This window comes from Zophobas morio, unplaced genomic scaffold (genome assembly GCF_036711695.1).
Source record: "Zophobas morio isolate AGI-343-1 ecotype UQ-CSIRO unplaced genomic scaffold, CSIRO_AGI_Zmor_V1 ptg000026l, whole genome shotgun sequence".
NCBI classification, from domain to species: Eukaryota; Metazoa; Arthropoda; class Insecta; order Coleoptera; family Tenebrionidae; genus Zophobas; species Zophobas morio.
In genome coordinates this window covers 4,377,152-4,401,986 of record NW_026972131.1, presented here as the reverse complement: position 1 = coordinate 4,401,986, position 24,835 = coordinate 4,377,152, and the positions used below count along the sequence as shown (strand labels likewise).

Genomic DNA, 24,835 nt, shown 5'->3' with positions numbered 1-24,835 from the left:
TTTTTTATGTGAGCATTAAATTCCATATATCACGTAGTCAACCGCAAATGCTTTTTGCAAATCTTTTTTAGCGCTTCCAAAAATTTTGTTTCCTCAAGCGAAATAGGGCGCTTTGCAGCCTGGCATTTTCGGAATCTTCTGTTCAGTACGGGGTGGCACGCCGTCCTTTTTTCAGGACCCTGAGTGTCACCATTTCATCAAAACGAATTATTTATACATCGATACTCGTCATTCGAAAATTCGTTGAATGTTAACAATTTTCTTTTGTTTTATTGTTATAAGCATGTAATCACTGCACAGAAATAATAACATTTTGTAAAGAAATATAAATAAACCAATTTTAGAACTGTAACCGGTATCACATTCGTACTCATTTTCATGTTCTTCAGCAGAAGCCACCGCAAGCATTACAGGGGCTAACAACTTTCAGCCTTTCGGACTGGATAGTAGCAGGAAGCAACGCTCGAATTTTATAAAGAATTACAAGAGTGGTAAATAGAAGGAAATTGAGTTAAGAAGCAATGACGTATTGACGGTTAAGATTTACAGTAAGAAATTGGTGGAAGGTTGTACTTCCCTCGCAGCGCTGGAGTACAGCAGAATAAATCCAGCTTTTTCAAAAAATTATAAGATTGATTTTGCGAATTTTATTTTTTATGATAACCCTTGTGAGTAAAAATAAAGATATGTATTGTGATAATCCAAATTTCCCGCCTCAAATTGGCACTTGAAAAAAATTTGAAAGACCCGCGAAACATTCAAAATTTGGTCTTGGCCGTGATGGAACTCTACGTTGTGTTTTTGAAAAATGGCGGGATGCATTCAGGTGCCCCAAGAGTGCCTATTCCTCCTATTCTAAATCTGACAGCTCGTAAAAGAACCGCGCACTCCGCGTTATTGTGTTATCTAACCTCAATTCCGTTCAAATGTTCAATTTCTATGACTCTGATATTGAACTACAACTGAATAAGTGTCAAAGTTTCAAAAAAAGAGCACACAACATTTAAATTCGCCGTACAATCTTGTGAAATTTTAGATAGCAAAGAATTTTTATTTGAGATTTAGATTGGACATCAGGTATATAATTTATATGATGGAAATATTCATCAACAAAATATTTACACAAAAAAACACTAGCAAAGATTTATAAAAACAACAAACGATCTGGTGTGAGGTTAAAATTGCAGGAGGTGAAAAATTGCAAAGCTAACAAATTTACGTGAGTTTAATATTTGTCACACTTTATCTACGATTCAACCAAAGAGTTTACATTATGTTCAATTATGCCACACTGTATCAACGATTCAAACAAAGAATTTATGTGATGTTACATTAGCCAGGATCCACGTGATTGGTTATTTAAAACAATTTCTTTTGAGGGTTTATATCGTGGACTGTTTATCCCAAACAAAACACATGATAAATAAACACAAAATGCGTCTAGGTGTTGCGCGGAAAACTTCAATCAATCAATACTTTATTGGTGTTAAATACTTACAAATGCAGTTTTACACAAGTCAAATAATAAATTAAACCAATAAACTATTAAAATTTCTACATCGAAGATAATCCTCAAAACTATAAAAACAATTCATAACAAGAAAAGTTTTGAGTTTTTTTTTAATATATTAATAGGCTTACTACGAAATTCTTCGGGTAACACATTAAAAAGTTTCACAGCTAAGTATCTTGTGTCTGTTTGTACCCTCTTCAAACGATTTGAATTGGGAACTAAATTTTCTTTGTTTCCGGTGTTGTATAAATGAATGTCTGTGAACTTAGAATAATTGCCAATATTGTCTTTGAGATATAATAAACAATGTAGGATGAAAATTGAAGGCACAGTTAAAATTTTAAGTTCAACAAATGCAGATCTGCAATCATCACGGTACTGAAGTCCAACTATAATCCGAACAGCACGCCTTTGAAGATGAAATATCCTGTGTCGACAAGTAGAATGTCCCCAAACTAAGTTACCATACTCAATTGAAGAGTGAAAAAATGCAAAATAGGCAACTATTAATGTTTTTTGTGATACATTATTACTTAGTTGTCTCAAAAGGTATGCGTTCTTATTTAGTTTCTTAGCTAATGTATCTCCATGGGCATTCCAGAGAAGCTGGTCATCGATGGTAATGCCAAGAAAAAGTGCATTATTGGCTTGACCTAAATTTAATGTTGCGCTGGTTTTAAGACTGAGGAACATGTACACCGATTTGTCGGCATTCGTACCTAAACTGTTGGTATCAAACCATAGTTTTGCCTTAGATTGTGCTTCCAAACTTTTATCAATGCAGTCATTTAGACTGCTACTGCTGTTGAGTATGGTGGTGTCATCAGCGTATAGAATAACTTTTGAGTCTTCTATATCGGATGGTAGGTCACTGCGGTAGACTAAAAATAAAAGAGAACCTAAAATAGATACCTGAGGTACGCCATATTCCATAGAGAGATAGTTAGAAGATGTTCCATCAACCGTGACTTTTTGGACTCTATTGCAGAGATAGGATAAAAATAAACGACAACTAGTGGGATGTAAATTATAGAAATAAAGTTTACGAATCAGAATCGAATGGGAAACACAATCGAAGGCCTTGGTAAGATCTAGAAAAGAAATTGTAGTGAAAATACAAAATGTCAAAGCAATTCGTGATTTCATCAACAGTATCAGTAATGGCTTTGGAGGTGTTTAATCTGGGCCTGAAACCGAATTGATTGTCACAATACACATTCTTTTCCACAAAATAATTATATAATTGACCCATCAAAATTCTCTCCAGAACTTTCGATGAAATGGGCAATAGCGATATCGGTCGGTAATTGCTGATCTCACTGGGTTCCCCCTTTTTAAAAATTGGTAGGACATTTGCAATTTTCAAACAGTCGGGGAAAGTAAGTGTTTTAATACTTGAATTAATTCATTTCTTAAGGCGAGATATTATGACATCCAGAACGGTTTTGACTATTTCAACGCTAAGACCATAGATATCTTTGGTTTTACTATTTCTTGATTTTTTTACAACATCACGAACTTCAGCGCAAGACACTTCGCTAAACTGAAAATACATTAAAATCATGAGCACTTTTATTACAACCGCATATTTTATTCCTTTTCTTAACACTTCGTTTAGAATTAATCATGGACCACATTGCTCGCATTTTATTATGAGATTGATTTATATATGTATCGTTAGCACTGATTTTTGCGTTTTTAATTGCTTCTCGATACATTTTGCAATATGAGTTTCTAGCTTTTTTGATATCAAGGCGATTTGTTAGAAGATAAAGATCAACTTGGATAAATTATTTTTCATAGTTTTTAGATGGTAAGATTACCAATGAATGCGTTTACAATAAGATGGTTTAATTACTTTTTCTGGGAACGAAATCCAAACATTGTGCTGCAAAACATTGAGAAAATCTTCAAAAGCTTTGTTTATGTCATGTGCGCAGTTACAGGTGATAGGATTCCAATCAACCCCTTCAAGATGTTTATACAAACAAAATTTCCCAATTTCAGTGATTGGTCTAATGATTGAAGAATTCTCATTGAATTGATTGACTGGAATATTTGTTTCAAACCATATTCCCAAATGGTCCGAGAGGCCTAAGTTTATGGGTTGAACATGAACAGAATGAGTTTGTATATTCGTGAACACATTGTCTAGACGATTATTCCCCCTAGTATTAAAATTAACTAACGGCTTTAAACCATATCCTAGAAATAAATCTAACAGATTATTTTTCCTTGTGTTGTTAGCATTAAATACAATATTGAAATCGCCACCTATGATAATATTTTTTGTAACATCCAGACAGGTGAGCAGTCTATTTACAATAGCTATGAATTCGTCAAAGGCACTAGATGGAGGTCGATATAATGAGACAACTGTTAAATTCATGGAAGGTATTAGAATAGCAGATATTTCACAAATTCTGCTGAAGGAGAGCGCTGTTAATTTGGGTAAACCATCCGCTTCAAATTGTTGTTGGGCAAATATAATCGATCCCCCATATCCGTCATTATCTCTTGAGAAGCAAGATTTTATTACATGCTCATCAATTGTCACAGTGTCACACTCGGCACTCGTCAACCAGTGCTCAAGTGAGACATAGGATGGAAGGGGAAAGTTTATGCTCCTCAAGGAATGCTTCTATTTCACCAATTTTGTTTCTTAAAGACTGGACATTAAAAAACAAGATTCTGATTTTATAATTACCTGTGGTGGGTCGGATGTGGTTGCGTTTCAGTTTTGGACTTTTTGCCGTTGTCCTAAAAAAGTTGTCATATTTGTCTTTTCTCTTTTGTATTGGGAAAGATCGTTTGTCTGTTCTCTTGGAAAATAATAGCGATTTAGTACTATTCCATTAGGCCAAAAATTTTCTTCCAATATTTTGTCTTTGTCCTGAAGTGGGATCGTAATTTTGAAAGATGCTATTCTATCTTTGTTTTTGAGGGAGAGCTTTTCCACTTTCGAGTTGCAAACTGTCCCAATGTGCTTCTTTATGTCCTCATCGGTAGTGTCAAGGTCAAAACGGGTGGCAAACAAAAGCATTTTCTTTTCTGCAGCTTTCAGCGTCGAGGTAGTACTGGTATTATTGTTTCCAATAACAAGAGGGCGACTTTTCTTTTTGTGTTTATAGCGTACTTCGACAAAATCGATATCATTATTTGGTGTAGTAGGGGTAGTAGTGTTTACATCCTTATTTATTCCTGTGGTCGCTTTTCTGTAAAGATCTATGATTGTATTCATTAGATTTAGTTGGTCTTTTTCCAGAGAGGTCAAGATGGGTTCATTAGTCCAGGATATTTTTTGTGATTTTTGATTATTGATATTATTCTTATCATGCACTTTCTCTTTCAGTTGCTTGGTGCTTTTTGTAGTTGTAGGTTTTGTACACTTAGCGTATCTCGCTGATTATTACTGATTGATCGTTTCAATCCAAGGATTTCCTCTCGTAAATGAGAAATTTCATCAACAAGCGGAGCTACTGCTGCAGTAACTACATCTCTGATGATTTCTGTTAGTGATCCATATTGAGATAGATCCGAATTATCCGGGATTAAGACGAAATTTGGAGTGTTACACTCACTTTTTTGCAGCACTTCATTGTTGTTGCACCAAGTACCTCGAAATGTCGTAGATATTGGGAACAGCTGGGATGACACATAGAGCCACAATTTATACATGTTAAGCCACTGTCTGTTAGAAATTTACATTTTAAACACGGAGCTTTAGTTGGAGCGTCTTGTTTGTTCGCCATCTTCAACGAGAAAAAAGTGATGTAATTATTCATGTTACGAGGAAAATGCGTCTCGATGATGTGATCTATCTAAATAAATCTAATGTCTGTTAAATTGTGTTAGAACTAGTTGACGATTAAACTCCTAACCTGAACTGTGAATTTACAAACAATGAATCAAATTTATACGTGTTAGCGTCTGTCAAAATTCACTTCCGCTTCGAAAGCCGCAAGAATTAGCTACACGTGTTGGGGAAACTGTGACATCGTCGTTGTTACGATTAATTGTCGTTAAACAAAGACTTCCTCCCTTTTATTAACTACCAAACTCACAACAACAATGCAAGAATGACGCATTTCACCTCCCTCTACAAAGCGGCTATCTTTTCCACCAATCAACCCTCTAACTAAAATTCCCTAGCAGAACGGCCAGCTACCCAAAAAGCGCTAACGTGCACATGGGTGCCTATGTTTAACGATTTCTTTGATTGAATTTTGTTTTCAAATTCAAGTTATTCAAATGTGATTTCGCGCCGCTGTTCATTTTTTTCAGCGGGAACTTTTGATTCAAATTCGGTCACCACTCGCCACAGTATTTTTGTTATAATTGTAGTGCATTGAGAATTTGCAAGAATAACATATTTCTTGTCTACGATGTGATGATTCACATAATCTCAAAGAATGTTAAACGGATAGTGTAAAATACATTCAGGAAAAAGACAATATAGGTACCTAAACTGAGAATTCCTCCATGTACCTAAGCTCCTAATTTTTTAGGTTAGCAGAATCGATTTGTGAAGGCCGTGCGGAGCGGAAGTAGATTAAGTTGGCGATGGATGACTAAAATTCAGGCGACATCCAGTGGCCACTAGCGGTACAAGCATATCATCGCACTCTAAGCTGTATTTGCAGTTTACGCTACTGTATAAATTTCTTCAAATAAATACATATATGCAACCAATTATACACAACTGACCTTGCAGTGGTGGATCAATATTCTCCCCATTACTTTTCTTCTTTAAAAATAGTTTTGCGAAATAACTTAGGGTAGCTGAATTTTTTTGCCGGTCAGTATACAAAAAAATCACTTTTATGCACACTGACCGGCAAAAAAAATCCAGCGTTTAAGAGATGTTTCGCAAAACCACTTTAAAAAATTATTAATTTAACTAGGTAGTGATTGTTATTTTATTAAAGAACAATGGTTCTAGCTAGACCTAAATACAGAATTAAATTTAATTTAAGAAAGTAACAAAACCAGTGCAAATACGATATTTCCTTAATCAAAAATATAAAGTGGTTGTTATTGTAAATTCAGGTTGGTCCACAAGGAATAAAGAAGCTGAATAACTTTGAAACGCAACCCAAAATACATTTTCATCACTATCTTGGATATTGTTACAATTACAATTGGAGCATTAAACATAGTAACCTTAAATTCTTGAATGAGATTAATTCTCGAATAAGTGATTTACCAGCCTGCAGTCCCGATCTTAATCCTATTGAACATCTGTGGCATTGATTCCAGAGGCGTATTCGTGGCCGGCCAGCAACGTCAAAAGCTACTATATCCAGTGTCAACAGTGAATGGTTCTTTAATAAAATAATAAACACTAGTTAAATTAATAATTTTTAAATTGGTTACGCCAAATATTTCAAGGTAACCGTTTTTTTTTGCCGGTTGCGGTTAGTGTATCTTATAGGTTACTTTAGTATACGATTAGGTATATTCTGTATATTTTCCACATTCAGGCGTTTGTAGATTCAAGATTCGTAGACAGCTCAGACTTTTCATTGTCGGTGAGTTGGGATGAATTCTGAGAACTTTTTGCTTCCCGAGCTTAAGCTAAAGAAGTATTGTAATCTAGTGTAGCTCTCGTTTCCGTCTGTTGTCTTCCGACTGCTTTTGTCCGTGTCTGTGTCGATTTTTATTAGGCAGACAATCTTCTACCAGACCAAATGTTGTCAAATTTTGTTAAAGCTTGTCTGATCATCCCCACCAACGATGATATGACATCATCTCCAACGTTTACAATAGGAAATGTTATGTTTGTATTGATGAGGCTGATACGTGTTTAAACTCCATATTAATCTTAATAATAATGAAAAAACTTTCAGAATTTAAATAATATATTCGTAGTCACTGCTGCACGTGTTTCGGTACACAATACCGTCTTCAGGCAGAAGAGAGACTGGGGTTTTACAGAGCTATTTTTGAATTTATACCTGATAAATTTGTAAACACTATTGTTAAAATCAGTGTCAAAAATTTTTTCATTATTATTAAGGAAATGTTATTTAAATTTTATAAAATAACATACTCCTCCACTTGTAGTTTATGAATCCGTTTTGAGTGTTTCCCCTAGACATACAGATTGTTGTAAAAACATTAAATTTGCAATTTAACTTTGAATTTCCAAAACCGAATGTCCTGAAATCTCGCAAACGTTTTGAGGTTATTGGAAATATGGTAAATCGTTAATCAAAATTTATGCGTTTACGATTCCCCTAAAAACTAATGGTGTCATTTCAAAATTTTGGCAAATAAATCCTATCTAAAATATGCAGAATATGATGGGTCCTTACTTGTGTTGTACCATTTTATTCATATTTTTTTTACAGTTACTACATATTATACGGATGACTCAAAAAAATTAATTAAGTTAATTCATTTTATTAATCAAATTAGAAACTGCAAAACCGAATGCTTTGAAATATTTCAGATATTTTAAAGTTATCGTAAAAATATATTTGTTTATCCCCTCCAAAAAGTTGAGGACGTCATCACAGACGTCATCTCAGAATATTGCCTATCAAAAATGTGTTTGTTTTGTACTTGTGATTTGCCATTACATTCATATTTTTTTAAATTGCTTATACAGGGTGGCTCCAGATAAACTACGAAATGAGTCAGTTCATTTTATTAAATCAGAAACGGCTGACTCCATCTTCTCGAAAATTTGTGAATCAAATGATGTTATTATTATTACATTGCACCTATCCAAATTGATAAAAAATGTCGATGACGTCATCACAAAATTTAAAAGTAGGTTTTTTGACGTTTGAAACGTTAAAATTATCACTTCATGCCACTGGTGTTAAATGTAATTTATTTTTAACACTGGTGTTAAAAATAAAATTGTTCATAAAAAAAAACGGGTGTAACGATTTCGTAGGTACTGCTGCCTCTACTTCGTCGGAAGCAAATCGAAGGTTCATTTCCTTTGTAAACATTAATAGGGAGTGATAATTAGGATTAAGCGTTTTTATTGTTTTGTTTGTACTTATAAAAAATATTGTACGATATTCATGTTAAAAGTGATTTTGTTTTGTTCCATACTCACAAATAAAATTTCACTTTTAACACTTATATCATAAACACGTTATTATTTTAACTCATAGGGGTTCCTAAACAAAAATAAAATTCGCAAAAGTCAAAATTTGTAATTTTTCGAAAAAACTCGATGTTTTATTGTATTTCAGGGGCGAGGGAAGTTCTGTCGAAATAACCTTCAACCAGTTTTCGTGGAAATGTGTAGATTTTACGCTGTGTTATGGGGTTACGTACAATTCTAATTTACATTTTAGTCCAACTATATTCGGAGTTAAATTATTACCTTTTGCGAAACAATCAGAAGTCTAGGATTGATCAATTACACATACAATAATATCAGTATGAGGGTTTATTTGGAATTTAGCACATTCTATTTATTTTTATATTAAATATAAATTTTAAATAACAATTACAGAACTAGATGAATATAATTATGTCAACTTTTAGTCTTTCTTTGTTGTCCAGGTTGAACGACAATCATGAACGCATGAGCATCTAATGGTTTTCATAATTCGGTCTACATTTGTATTCGTTATTTCTTAATTTGAAAACAAGTATGTGACAGTCGGAAAGCCCGGTATTTAATGACAAAAAGATTGTTGTTGACTTCTTTACATTTAGATAATTGTAACAATGAAATTTTACGATAAAATATCAAGAATATTTATTTCCATAACAGTTTTTGTAAATAATTATTATTAGTCACAATTGAGTTGTCTGCAGCATTTTTTAGAAAAATACTACAGTGATAAATTTAACTTAGGGTGTGAAAATAATCTAGTTTAAAATAATGAAAAATATACAGAGTTTAATTGCAAGAATCTGTTAATACTTTCGTAACATTCATAAGTGTTTTTGTGACAACAATGAAATTTTCTTGGTTTAATATATTTTAATTTAGTGCCAAAATGAGCTTTTAGCTACACAATATTTACAGTTTTATTTAAATTAGAGTGTACATTATTCGTTTACGAGCCAATTGCACCGCTTGTAGTACTTAGATCAATTTAATGCCACGCTTGGAGTCTTAACAACAAACGTTAATTATTTCCACTTAACGTGTAAACGGTGCAAAGCGATATTATTTAAACCGATTCGTTGATAGTGACAAGAACTATATGAAAATTTACGTAAATAATTACATTAATTTTTATACATATCGCACAAAACTTTTTCCATCGGAGTATTTCCTATAGTTTTTTGAAAAAATACTGCTTCTACTCTAGCCGCGGGAACTACTCGCAATAATGGTAACATTAAAAGTAATCTTCCAAATCTAGCCACTTGACCAGGAAGTTGAGTTCTACAGTGCTGCCATAACATCACTTGCGCTTGATCTTGTAAATTTTCGATTTGACTTGGATCCTTTAAACCTCTTGTTTCTAAAAAATACAAACTTTTAGATTTAATTTTGTTAAAAAAAAACTTACCTGAGCGAAAAAGTACGATTGCTTTCAAGCAAGCAAATTCAGCGGGGTCTACGTGAATAGCTTTAAAACGCATAAGAGTATCAGCTAAAATCCTGACATCGGTAGCCGAGTGTCCATTTTTTACGTGTTCGTTGATATTAAATAAAGGACTGGCAGATACGTCTAAGGGCATGCACCACTGAATAGCATTGAGAAGGAATAGTTCACTCCATGCTTCCTCCAACAGTATCACCTAAAGTTATAAATGATGAACAACAGGGATGTAGTAGATACAATAAATTAATTACCAACCTGGTCTCTAAATGGTAGACTGGCAAAACTGGGTAAGTTTTTGGCCCATTTTACTGCCATGAATAGTAGTCTCGCTGACGTTTCATAAATGGTTTCGTGCGATGAAGAATATAGGCTTGTTGTTAATCCAGTAGCGGGTTGAGGTTCAGGTCGTAACGGACCACTGCTAGATGAGACACCGCAGCCTGAACTAGGAGTATCTTCTTCCTCGTTAGTGACATCTATGCTTTCCTCTAGAACAAAAGGTAGTAGGTAACAAGCGACTGTTTACAAGCTTTATAACGATTTCAAAACATCTCGTGATTAGGTAACGTTATCTAAAAAAATATCTAATTATCTATTGATTTCTTTAACAAACGCAGTTTAAATATATAGGTGGATTTCGTGAATTCATATTTTCTTTTACGCGTAACGTCATTTAAAATCCTAAGCTAAATTTATTTAAATTGAATATATTAATTTAGGGTTTCCTGGTAGTTAAATGGATTTCTACCCTTGCTATTTTGAAGGCGTGTTGAAAGTAAAATGATTTCAAATCAAAGTGGTATCTCGCTCTCTCCCTCCGTCTCTTCTAGTGGACTGATGTCCCTAAAGAATAATTAGTAACGTTACGTCACTAACGTTAATCCTGCTACGTAAATTACGTTTTTAAATCTGTTACGAAACTCGGCAGATATATATTGTATTCTGCAGTTTGTATAAATAACATTTAATGTATAATTAAGATTTTTAGGCGTACATAGTCTAATATCTTCGCAACACCGGAAATTTCAAAAACGCAAGTCGTGAATGAAACGAATATTTCCAGTTAAGCCGTGGATAATCCTATTCTATTTCAGAACTGTGTAAATAGTACCTTTAATATAAATTAATTTTTTTGAATCACCCTGTATCATCAAATCTAAAACATATGAATGCAATGATAAATTACAAGTACCTATAGACTGATCATATTTTGAAAATTTTAGAAAGGATGTATTCGGCAAAATTTTGAGCTGACGTCATCAATTTCTTGGAGGGGATAAGCAAATATATTTTGATTAAAAATTTAATAGGCTTTAAAACATCTGTAAGATTTCAAAGCATTCCGTTTTGCGGATCCAAAATTAAATTGCAAATGTTGTTTTATAATTTTGTTTTTTTTTCCAAAAATCTGGACGTTTCCGGGAAAAATGAATACGGCGTCATAAACTACATGTGTAGGACTATATTATTTTGTACAATTTAAAACTTATTTACTACGTATAATTTTGAAGTGACGTCATCACATTATTGGTGAAGATGATTAGACAAATTTTGGTCAGCGTTTTACCATCTACATGATATTCCTAATATAAATACAAAATTTGACAACAATCGCCTCAGTACTTTCGGAGATTATCTGGCTAATAAAAATCGGGACGTCAAACAGACGGACAGACAGAGGGAAACAGGAGAGCTATTAAAACCTGAAATGTGATCATCGTGGTATGTGTACTAGACATACATTTTTAATAGAGATTAACACACTTTTTAGGGTAGGTATTTATTTTTAAGGACGCTGTTTCTGAAAAGATTAAAGATATTATTTTGCAGAGACTTTCGCAAATTTGCTTTGACCTTATAGCTTTATTATTTCCCTGTTTATTATTATAAGTATATGAAGCAAAGTGTTAGTATATTCGTAAACAATAAGACAATGGCTGATTATGGGAAATCTGAATTCACAAATGAAAGCTAAAAATATTATTAGGCGAGAAAAATTAAATACTGTGACAGAGAAGATATCAATCAAAGAATAACATAGATTTGTCGTCAATAAAATGTGTGGCGGCATAGATATGAGTAGATCAGTACAAATTTGTCATCGCTTGACAGTGATAGTGATAATACGGATAACATTCCAGAGGCAACTACATATTGTTACGAAATAAACCCATACTCCACCCCGGTACGACGCCTATGGATCGTCGAGAACTTTCTAGGCCGGACGGCAATGACGGGTGACGCATCGTTGGTGACGCGGCGTAGCGACGTTCGAAAAGCCTGGAAGCGGAAGTCGCGAATACCCAATTCAAGAAAGACCTCGATCGCCGAAGTATGGGTTTAAATAGAGGCCGCCTTCGGGAACGGATCATTATTCAGTTAGTTGGGTCCAGACAAGCTACGGCGGAGTTATTTTGTACATAATCGCTGTACCTAATAGAAGTACCTGAGAGCAAAAAGTATCTAAGTGAGTCCAAAATCATAGTTTCTCAAAAACAAACTATTAAAGAGATTTTTTTTACAAATAAAGTGAGATAAAATGATTTTAAATTTTTAATATTCTTTTGTTTTTGTTTTTATTTATTCATTCTTTTTTTAATTTGCATTATGACATTTAATAAATGGTTTTAGATAATTTATACTGGACTTAATTCTATTATACACTAAAAGTTTTATATATGTTACAGCTAATATCCGAAATCCGTTATTATGCATAATAACTAGACATTTTAGGAATTATGCGTAATAACTAAACTTATCAGTTATTATGCATAATAACCGGAAACATTAGGAATTATGCGTAATAACTGAAATTTTCAGTTATTATGCATAATAACGGAAACGTTTAGGTACCTAATATTGATAATAACTAACAGAGAAACAGGAATTATGCATAATATTTTCCAAAAAGCTACCCACCCTGCCTCGCTTTCCCCTACATATCACATGTACAGTTGATTTAAAAAAAAGGACAAATTACAGTTTTATAAAAGTCATATTCCCATTGCTTTTCGATCTATAAGAACCTGAATTGCTCATCTTGTCCCGTTTTTTTTTAAATCAGCTGGACATGTTCTAAGCCTTTGAAAATGGTAAAAAGTGAAAAAAAAATTAGAACAGGATGATACCCACTGCAAAAGGAAGAAAATATAACAAAAATAAAGGGAAAAATAATCTACGGGGTGAGCTTTTAAGGGTAGAAAACGGTTTATCACAATTTCCGGCAAAATTACAAGTGCTATCGCAAAAAGTTAAATGGCAAAGTTGTAGGTAATAAAAAGATCTACAATTTTTGTATTTACACTTTCTTCCCTCAAAATTTATGCGAAAAATGCAAATAACCGAGTTTTTGGTTTTTTATTTTTATCTCCCACAAAAAAATTTTTTTTTCACGAAATTTGGTGAAAACTTACCTATAAATTTTTATGTATAATTTATAATTTAATTTAATTATAATTTATTTATTTATTTTGATTTAATTTTTTGTTTAACTACTAAAATATTCACTGGGTCTGCTAGTCAGACGACAAAAATTTGTCAAATTTGGCCTATATTTTTTATAAAAAACATGCAAACAAAGAAGATATCGCAAAAACATGGATTACAATTAATCAAATATATTTATAAATGTAAAAATGACAATATAACACTGAATCAATTAAATTATCTTTCATATTGACAAATCTCCCACCAAGAGAAGGCGTTGGTTTAATGGATTTTAAATTTTTGAGTTTATCAGTGTAACATGGAATCTTATTTTTTTAGAGTAATTAAAGTGTAAATTTTAATAAATAGCTAAAAATTTTACATGAAAAAAAAAATCGAATTCGAGTTTTTCGTTTTTTTGGATTTCCTGTGAAAATTTGCCAGAGTATTGTATACTTTTTTTTACACCATCAGAAAGTAGAGATTTTGACGAACAAAAAGCACACCGATTTTTTTAAAAAAGCAAACATTTTGACGTGAGAATTTTCGATTGAAAATTAGGGTGGTTTTTCGATATTAAATCAAAATAAGGGAGAAAAATAAATATTTTGAATCAAAAAAATTACAGTGATTTTGGGACATAAATAGATAAGTTTTCACCAAATTTCGTGAAAAAAAACTTTTTTGTGGGAGATAAAAATAAAAAACCAAAAACTCGGTTATTTGCATTTTTCACATAAATTTTGAGGTTATTTAAAAAAAGTCTAAATACAAATTTGTAGATCCCTTTATTACCTAGAACTTTGCCATTTAACTTTTTTCGATAGGACTTGTAGTTTTGCCGGAAATCGTTATAAACCGTTTTCTACCCTTAAAAGCTCACCCTCTTCCACTTCCCAACCTCAGATCGCCCGTAAATTATTTTTCCTTTTATTTTTGTTATATTTTCTTCCTTTTCCAATGGGTATCATCCTGTTCTAAATTTGTTTGTTCTCAAAAATTATCGACCCTGGCTTATTAGGCAATACCTATACTTAATGACTAATGTTTCAGGTATAGTTGAATTCATGTATCTTTTGACACACGTGACCGAAGTATCATACAAGCTCAGACAGCACCTACCATAAGAATCTTTGTTTTAAGGATTACAAAAACGAAGAGCCAGACAAATAGTATGTCTACTGAAATTAGGCCAAATTACGCTCTACGTCAGATATTCTCTTCCACAAAGTTCCTTGAATTAGAAAAAGATAAAATACGTAATAAATGCGTCCACATAGTGCGACAGGCACTGATGTAGTCAATCTAGTGACTGTTAATAATTCATCGATTTTTCATCAAACGTCACTGTCATTTTTGGTTTTACTCAGAGTGGTTAATCGCAGTTTTTCGTTGTTCTATTCAAGTTTTCTATTCAGTTCTTCGTAAAGTTCGTTGGTTGTTAAGATTCTTGTTTCGTTGTCCTATTTTTTATGTTTTGTTATCTTATTTATTGTTCGTGTTTGGTTTACAACATGGAGGGCAAACGTTTGAGTTCCCGTGCCCAGGATATCGTGTCCAACATTATTGTTTGCTTTTGAGAAGAAAAACGGTGGTCCTTTAATCTCATTAAATGGTACAGAACAAGTAAGTAAGTAAAAACCACTTGAAGGTTCATGGTTAATAATTTCGCTCAGATTTTTAGCGAGTTGCAGATGCTCTAGGCGTTACTCGCCGAACGGTTTCGAAGATTAAAACTAGAAAAGAAAGACTCCTTCCCAGTCCGATAAAATCACAACCCAATCGGAAAGCACCGAAACCAAAAGACCTGCCTGAGCCTACACATTTGTGTCATGTTGACGTTATGAACATTGTCATCTTTTTGACTAATTACTCCAAAGTAACAGTTATTAGTTCGGACGTTAGCTTTTGGTCACGTGTGTAAAAAGATACATGAATCCAACTATATTATGCATAATTCCTGTTCCTCTGTTAGTTATTATCAATATTATCTAAACGTTTCCGTTATTGTGCATAATAACTGAAAAATTCAGTTATTACGCATAATTCCTAATGTTTCCGGTTGTTATGCATAATAACTGGCAAGTTTAGTTATTACGCATAATTCCTAAAATATCTAGTTATTATGCATAATAACGTATTTCGGATATTAGCTGTAACATATACATAGCTGATACGTTTTAAAATCAAAACAACGTAAGTCCAATATTATTTTTATTATCGTAATACAAAATTAAAACATATTTATAATTACATTTCTGTTACAAGTTACAACTTAAAAAAAAAGGGCAAAATAAAAAAAAACACTAAATTTTTTCCTCTAACAAATCATTTGCCTGGTCTGAGTGGGGTAAATTTCGAAAATAGTCTCGATACTCTTCGGGCACCCATTTCAACAGAGTTAATAGATTTTCAAATTTGGCTTTGGTGATGGGTTTCCGATCAACTCGATTGTAGCTTACTTAATAATTTTAATCCTCTGGTTTGAAGCGACAAAGTCATTCAAATCATTAATTTCTACGTGACATTTTTCCGAAGTATAAACATAAACACTTTCAAGTTGTTTTGCTTATCGAGCGTAAACTAAAAAAGTATAGTAACGGAGTCCATCGGGCGATTTGGTACTTTCTATTTTCTTACATTTAGACAGAGCCGTAGCTACGGTGAGGCCAGGGGATGCTCAGGCTCCCCTAGAGAAATTTTTGTCTCCCGTAGACATAATTAACCAAATGTGACAACTTGTGACGTAAAATATATAGGGCTTAATTAGTTTTAATTTTAAGATTTTTGAAAGAAGAATGTTTATTGTCACTTTTTTGTTCTCATTAAAGCAAACAAATTCAAATGTTCAAAATTACCAATTATCTTAATGCCGATAAAAATGGACTCACTTACTTTTAGCTGTCAGGTACAGAAATAGTCGTGTAAATTTGAGTAAGAAATAAATCGTTGAGTTCGACCGACGCCGAATTTATTCGCCCGCTCATCGTAACAATATAAATGCTTTATAAAGAACGTCTAATGATATAACCGGATTAAACAAAATAAAAAGATAATGATGTTTTGAACTGGGAACACAATAATAAAACAATTTTAGTGCTTAAGTTTTTATTGAAACAAGGAACATTTTATTATTGTGCGTTATTAATTGATTGTCCAGACCCATATTCTATAATATTTCCGGCATGTCCACCGTTTGAATCTAGTAATTTCTTGATATTATTTTGTGTTGGGAATATTTTTCTTTACAAGTAAGTAATCCAGCATTGTTCAATAGATCGATCTCGGGACAAACTGGTATGCCTTTTACTTCTTGAACCGAAGTAATGGAGAAAAATTGCTATTGAAACAGCGTATCCACCACTAAAAACGCTTGGTATAAAAATCTTAAATAAAATAGAATTAGAATAGAGAAAACTAAACGTCAATACCAAATTTTGCTAATTCATTTATTTCACGTTGGTAGTATTTAAATTAGCGATCATTTGCTTCTTCAACAGTAATTTTGTTCATGGATTCCGTTTGGTAAAATTCTACCAGTTTACCCCAGACCCATTCTATCGAACAATTTTGATATATTTGTAAAGAAAAATGTTCAGCAAGTCAGACTATGTGAAGAAATATCAACGGATTCAAGTGGATCTGGAGAAATTGTTGTCGAGGTAAAATGAAGGTCTGGGACTATGATTATTGATTAATAACGTACTGTTACGTTGAACGGGTGAATAAAATCGGCGTGGGTAAAACTTAACAATTTATTTCTTAGTAACTCGAATTTACACGATTAACTACTTATTACAGCGATTATGAACAAAATAATTCCTGGCCAACTTCCCTGGACTCTCTTGACTCAAGTGGCTGAATCATAATTGTTCCAGAAGGTGGCCTCTATTTAAAGCCATACTTCTGCTGTCGAGGTCTTTCTCGAATATCCATCGCGACTTCCGCTTCCAGGCTTTTCGAACGCCGCTTCGAAACTTTCCAGGACGCTGCAATCGAGATTTCCGGTAACGGGCTCCAGACTTGTCTTTATGCGACTGCCACTCGGCCGTCTCATAAATCTCCGCACATTCTAGAGAACCCATAGGCGTCGTATCGGGGCGGCGTATGGGTTCATTTCGTAACACTGCTCCCTCCTTAGTTCTGACGGACCCAGTAGAATCTCTTCATCGTTCTCTATTTCTTGAAGTACTTTCTTGGTTTCAATGGCCTGAACCACCAACTGCATGGTGGTATGTTTTCCATCCGGACTCTCCCAAGCTCGCTTAAGCAATCCGTTCTCGACACGCTGCCGAAGTACTCGATGACTCGATGTAGCCTTGCTCCTGTTTGCCGAAACAGTATGCCCCAGAAATTCTACTTTTTTTTGGAAGAGGAGACATTTCTTCGGATTCAACTTCAAATTTGCCTCCTTCATTCGGCTAAATACTTCTTCAAGGTTGGTCAAGTGCCAACTCCCTGCAGAAAAAGCGGTCTTTTCCTTATCTTGTGGGTAAATACCAACTTGCCAGTAGCCGCTTTTTAGGTGGAAAACCAGGCGAAGCCTGACAGTGTTGTGAGCGTGTCATCAATTCGTGGAAGCGGGTAACTGTCCTTCTTGGTTACATCCTTTAGTGTTCTATAATCTACACAGAATCTCGTCGACCCATCTTTTTTGGTAACTAGCACTATAGGCGAAGACCATGGACTGTTTGATTCCTGTATAACGCCGTCATCCAGCATTTTTAGTACAGCCTCTTCTTGCTTTGCCAAAGCTAGTCTTCGCGGAGCTTGACGGATCAGTAACTCTCTTGCTACATTCGGTTGATGATCGGTTAGATGACCAAGCTCCAGGGCAGGAATTTCTAAGTGGCTTTTCCTTTCTTCGTCAGTGTTGTCACAAAGTCCTTGTTCTGGATTTGTTCCTGGATTTGGGAAAAACATTTGCGACGCGTACAGGTATGTCTTTTTCGGTATTGATTAAAGCACTCGCAATCATGAGATTCTTCTTGGTGCGGTGGTTGAATAAGGCCGAGGGCAAATCCGGGTTCGATTTCTGCTCTAATTGGAATAATCGTCTCTGCATTCCCTCTGACTTTCACATTCTGACGCGCGATCAATCTTACAGGTTTGGATTCAATACTGCATTGATTAAGGATAAACTCTTCATTGCCAAGGCGTAGGATTTTCTCCACTGGATCGACCATCAATCCATGGTGGCTAATCAAATCCATTCCCAGAATGAAGTCATCTTCGATGCCAGCCACGAGAGCTTATCTTCAGCTGACCAATGTGGATTTCTACTTCTGTCTGGCCCATGATTGACGTATGATTGATACCTCAGCGCCAGTATCGATTGTGATTGCTGCGGGAGTTCCATTAATCTACTCCGGTATAGTTGGATTACTGTCTCTGATGAAACTTCCTATCTTTACTTCTTTGGGGGCCTTATTCACATCAGCCACCACATCCCCCAAAGTGCTGGCTGTTTTTAGGTTTCCTGCACATTCCGTTGAGGAGGTCTTTGTTGTGTGGATTGCCGTTCGCGACTTACGCTTCCAGGCTTTTCTGCAGCGATCCGCTGCTCGGTCGCTGTCACTGACGATGAGTCATCATCGGTGTGCAGGCCATAATGTTCTCGACGTCGTACCGGGGCGGCGTATTGGTTTATTTCGTAACAGTACTTATGTTAAAAATTAACCTTTTAAGTTTTAACACAAGTACCATCATTTCTAAGTGAAGGTCCTGGTCAAAGAATTGAAAATAATCTTATTGTGTTTTTTTTAAGAATTTAAAAATATCGTGTGGATCCTGATTTAAAATAACGTTTTTCGTTTGGAGGAATCGAATATTAGACATCTTAGGAGTTTCATAATTTCAATATAACGCATCGTTCATGAAACGACACTTTAAAATTTTGAAAACTCATCTAACGTTCTCGAATGCGATCAGAAGTTACATATTCATATCACCTATTGTACCTACCGTCATTATCACTGTTTTCTTTTGTGGGAGTTGGTTCTCTGTTGGGCAAAGTCGGTGGTGGAACAGAGGGTAAAAGATTGTGTGAATATCTTGCTGAAGTCAAAGCCATAGTTAGGGGAACCGGGGGCCTGTAAAATTTTTTAATTTTACTTCCTTTGAAAAAAAAAATCTCTTTAAATAAACACCTGTTAAAAATAGATCATAATACGGCATTTCGCATTTACTGTGTCACAATACACCGATCAAAAGATTATCTGTTTTCCAAGGTAAGTCGAGCTGAAACTTGCTACTTTTTGTAGCTTTAACGTATGATGGAAGACTGCGCACATTCATAACTGAACATCGTGACATCAAAAGCTTTAATCAATTAATGTTCATAATAGCGTGTCCGTTTTTATTTAGCGACAAATTTGTATAAATAATTAAAAACTAGGAAACTATTTGAAAACACGCTTTTATAAGTTATCATTTAACAGGGTCGCCATAGACGTATCCAAAAGTCCTTAGACACATAACAAAACGCAAAATAAAAATTAAATTCTTTCTACGGGGCTTTTATAAATGATTCTAAGAGCGTAGTTGGCCATGAATTTTAAAAATCCCGCTTCGCTGAAATTATACCCTATTATGACAATTCTCACTTGTCATTTAAAGTTATCGTTTTTATTATTTAACGTTTTTAAAGTGTGAATTACAGTAATTCTCGTTGATCTAAGCTCAAAACAACAAAACAGTCGTTTTCAAAACTCTTGAACGTTGCGCACGAAAATTTTGTTTTTGTGCTAGGAAGCGAAAATCGAAAGTGGTTTATTCTGTTGAACAAAACACTTTCATTGTTATGTCTTGTTATCGCAATGGGACTTCGTAAACGAAGAGTAAGCAAGAATATCTGGCCAAATATCGTGATTTAATAATTCAAAAAACATCCTTAGAGACCCACATTAGAGATGTAATCAACAGATTTGTTCGACTTGCCAACAAAGAGAAGTCTCGTGGAAGACCTTCAGAATCCGCAAACATCTTTAACAAAATTTTCAGCAGTCAGGAGTTCCTGTTGCAACATGAACAGTGGGCATTGACGAATGGATTACAGAACAAATTAAGAAGAAAGTGGGCATGTGCCTTAAACAAAATGGTGAACATTTTCAACATTTACTGTGATGTTTAAGCGCAATAAATTTGTTTCTTTTTATTGTAATGAATTAGTTTTATTTTTTAAAAAGATATGAAGCATTTAGGCAACCAGTTATTCAGATGCGTGTCGTCTTTGTCATGCGTTCTTGGGTATTTAGTATAGTTCAAATCTGAGAGGCGGCACGTTTACATGACCTACTGCGACCCTATAATCATTTATAGAAACCCTGGATAACAACTGAATAACATACTTCTTTCATCCATATCAAGTCGTATTTGATACTTCAGTAGTCTAAGACCTATACCTCCAATCTAAATATGCATCGTGATTAAAAAGAAATGTAGTTTAAAAATGTCCGTAACTTTAAATGAATTCAGATAGAATGAATGTAATTCAAGTGTACTATTATACGCAAAAGAAAAACGATTGGATATGATTTCGTAAGTATGAAAACTTGAATTGAAAATAATCGCTACGTTTGGCTCTTATTCTTATGATGTTGTCAATACATTTTCAGAATGTAATATTTCCATTATTAACAGACTAATAAGACCCGGTTTACAGAAGCTCAATTACATATTTGAAATATAACCTGTACAATCGAGGAATTGTACAACGAAAAAGGGGTTATTCCCAGACCTGCAGGTAGAAGGTTTTAAAGCTCCACCCGCACAAACCCGGCATACCGACACCAAAATTCATTCTGTCTCTAACACTCTTCTTGTAACTCTCGAACCACAAGTATCCCGGAAGAAAGTAAACGTATTTTTATTGTTACTGGGTGTTTTATTCAATCTATCAGCATTCGACCCAAACTGGGTCAATTCATGGTCCTTCGAGCCGGATTGCAGCGGTTATAACTCGTGCAAAATCAGTGCCGTTATTTTTGTGTCCGGGGTTAATAAACTGAACTCTCTCGGTTGAAATGGTTCTAGCTTTGTCTATCGACCAAAACCATATCATGAATTCTGTCAATGATTTCTGGTACGTCGGCAATTTTTGGATCTTCATAACGTGGTGCATTTTTAACGGATGTTCTCCTGCGCTTGAACTCATTAACTCAAAGACGAATCACTTCATAATAACGATATATAGGAAAGATCTTTTTATTGATTTTTTCCGAAGTTTTCTTTCCCCAAAAAAAAAAGAACTGTATCTCATTACGAGTTGTAATTTTCTTCATTTTTAAAAATCACTCGACACACGTGTATTCACTTAATTCCTAAACGAAGAATTACTAGCGGAAGAACTTGACGTGGTAGAAAGATCATCTATGAGAAGTTTACTTGAAATCTACACATTCAGTAATTGCTTTTCTTTTTTTACCCTCCAAGACTGCGAACCAAGTTATTCATCTACTACTAACCTTGTAAGAAACTTCCCGACTAAACCAGTATTCAAACAAAAAAACCTCATCGAAATTGGTTCCTCTAGTTCAGAGCTATGGTGCCACAGGCGAATAGACATTCAGACCAAAGCTTTAAACTGAAAAATGGCTACTGTGGTTAGCATCAAATATGGCTAAGAATCATCCAAATGAAACCAGCAACCATTAAAAAAACCGCATTTAACTTGGCTCATCCGTTTGGGACCTACGGTGTCACAGACAGGTCAAAATTATAACAATTATAATACTCAAAAAGAGTTTTAAGTTGCGGGTTAATGAAGAAAAAAACAGTTCCTCAATTTCAACCAAAATCCAAGGAATGTCCAAAGAGATGTTCCATCACCAACTTCAATACAATACAAACAATTTTCCGAGAATTAGAACCCAACCGCAACTTTAATATAATGCTCGTCGAGTTGCAAAAACAAATGTATTAACATAAAAAAAATTGGTCGAAGGTTAATTCGACAGAACTTCCCTCTCCCCCAAAGGGCAGTTCAAAAAATCACTCTTCGAAAAGTTATACAACTCGGTTTTGTGAAATTTTATTTGTGATAACCTCTATACATAAAAAATATAGATAATGGCAGAACATTGTACATACGAAGAACGAAGGATCATGAGCCGCTTTTCATCCCGTCACGGGCACTAGATATGCTACGTAACTGTCCTGTTTACTGTCGGTTATAAAAGGTTGTTATGCAGGGTAAGAAGTCAATGCCGATTCATAAACCACAAATATAAAAGTATTATTTTATAAAATCTAACGGTTATTCAAAAACCATTTAAGAGCACGTCATTAAGTTTTGGTGGGGAAGCCATCAAAATTCCAGTCCAGTAGTTTCGGAAATTATTATCTGTCTAATAAAAATTGACACAGATGGACAGACGACAGACAGACAGAAACAGGAGAACACTTTTTCGTACTCTAGGGATCACTATGAAGTAGTAAGTCGGCCGATGGACTCGATTACAATACTTCCTTCGCTTACGCCTGGGAAGTAAAAAATTGTCGAAAGTTATTTAGACAGAAGTTTCCTCGCACTTGACGTAAAGTCGAACAAAAAAAAAATTAAAAGAAAAATTATTTTGCGTGTTTGATTTCTTTATGGTAAGTTAAAATAAAGATATGTGTGGACTGTTACAGTACAGTATAAGAAGCGTACTATCCGTACATTCTTCCATGGAAAAATTTTGTGACGACGTCATCGACATTTTGGCAAGCACACTTATATCAATTTGAATAGGTGCAGTGTAATACTGATAATGTTGTATCTTCAAATTTTAGGAAAAATGGGGTGAGCCATTTTTGGTTTGATTGGACAGTTTACCTCATTCATTAGTTTCTTTATCGCCATGTATACTTAAGTAATTCCAATTACTGTGAGTTTGTGTAATAAATCACAACTATAGAGTCATAATATTTGGTGCAATTTGGACAGAGTTTGTTCGGCAAAATTTTGAGAGAGGATAAACGGATAAATTTTGATTAGCGATATATCATGATTACAATAACTGTCTAATAAAAATAGACACCGACGACAGGCAAACGGAAACGGAGGACCTATTTATTCGTATCCTAGGGGTCATGAAGCGTCTAGAAAACATGAAAATAGCCATGCCCCGAATGCAGTGCATCTTTTTTAAAAATGGCCACAGGGATTCCCTTGTTAAATTTTATACCCCATGTTAACTTACATTTGAGTAAAGATTCAGAGTTGAAATTTTTACTGGATGTAATTTGGTTCATCTTTAAATGTCATGCTTTAAATTAAAGGATAATTCTCAAATAAATATAAATTATTTTATTTCGTTGCTGGCTACGCAATTTCTCGTTCGATAACCTAGAATTGTAATGTAATGGTCTGTTGTCTGTTGTCATATTTTTGGGCTAGGGTAACAGCTATAATAGACGCTAAGTTGACAATCAAAAACGCACTTAACCTTTGTAGAATAAAATTTTTAGTGTACTTCAATGAGTAGGTGCATATCCAGCATTTAAAAAGTTTTATAAGCAACAGTAAATGATTTGTGATGTAAACAATACCGAAAAACAGTCTGAGTAGCTGTTGATCACTACTGTCGCAGTCTGTCTTTTATTAGATTGAATTCTATCTAAGCTACTTTTTTAAACTTTTTTTATGATTTGGGAAAATTACTTCTAGGTAAGTCCAGTTACCAAGATAGATCAAGTCAATTCTTTACGTATACAAATCACAGAAGAGTTTTATCACATTTGGTATTTCTTATCACAGCCCCGTAGCTAGAAAACTTATTCAGGGAGGGCAAGTTTGTCGACAGAGGGGGCTTCATGTAAATATATATATACATATTTTAATAAAACTACTTTATTTTTTCTCAATTTTTACATTTTTCACAAACAGCTGTACTGCATCCAAAAATTCGTGCAGTGGCCAAAAACACTAGGTAACAACCAATTTGTTTGAGTTTATTGTTAGATATTAGAAAAGGGCGACCCTGTAGGTTTGTCATGACAACAAACAAGAAGACATGAATAATTGTAAAAAAGTAATGAGCTGTAGTTTTTTTTGTATTCTGTATTTTTGCGTTGTATTTCCTAAAGTTCATTAAAGCTTCTACGAGCACGTACCTCTTGACTCCTTTTGAGTTGTGGAAGGGCAAGAAGCCCAACGTTAGCTATTTTAAGACTTTTGGTTGTCGTGTTTTATGCCATCAGAAGAAACCAAATCAAGATAAGTTCCGACCAAGATGTAAGGAAGGCGTTTTCGTCGGATATTCAGAAGAAGTCAAGGGATTTAGAGTATGGTTCCCAGAAGAGAGAAGAGTATACATAGCTCGAGACGTAAAATTTATAGAGAAAATAGATTTAAAGTTGAATGATGACTGTGAAGATCTCG

The 24,835-nt window shown here is 34.3% G+C and overlaps 1 protein-coding gene across 3 annotated transcripts in view; it reads right to left on the bottom strand.

Annotated features, from left to right (window-relative positions):
* Positions 1 to 9,396: 9,396 nt before the first annotated feature.
* The window catches only part of LOC135136737 (photoreceptor-specific nuclear receptor-like), a 91,870-nt gene continuing 76,431 nt past the window's right edge, over positions 9,397 to 24,835 (bottom strand). For 2 of the 3 annotated variants that reach the window (XM_064066183.1, XM_064066184.1), the window contains exons 5-8: positions 19,435 to 19,562; positions 10,300 to 10,532; positions 10,009 to 10,240; positions 9,397 to 9,960 (exon numbers count right to left, since the gene is read on the bottom strand). In XM_064066183.1, the coding sequence (XP_063922253.1) occupies positions 9,722 to 9,960; positions 10,009 to 10,240; positions 10,300 to 10,532; positions 19,435 to 19,562 (832 nt within the window). In that variant the 3' untranslated portion in view covers positions 9,397 to 9,721. The remainder of the gene's footprint in view (positions 9,961 to 10,008; positions 10,241 to 10,299; positions 10,533 to 19,434; positions 19,563 to 24,835) is intronic. The other variant, XM_064066186.1, reaches the window with a different exon arrangement.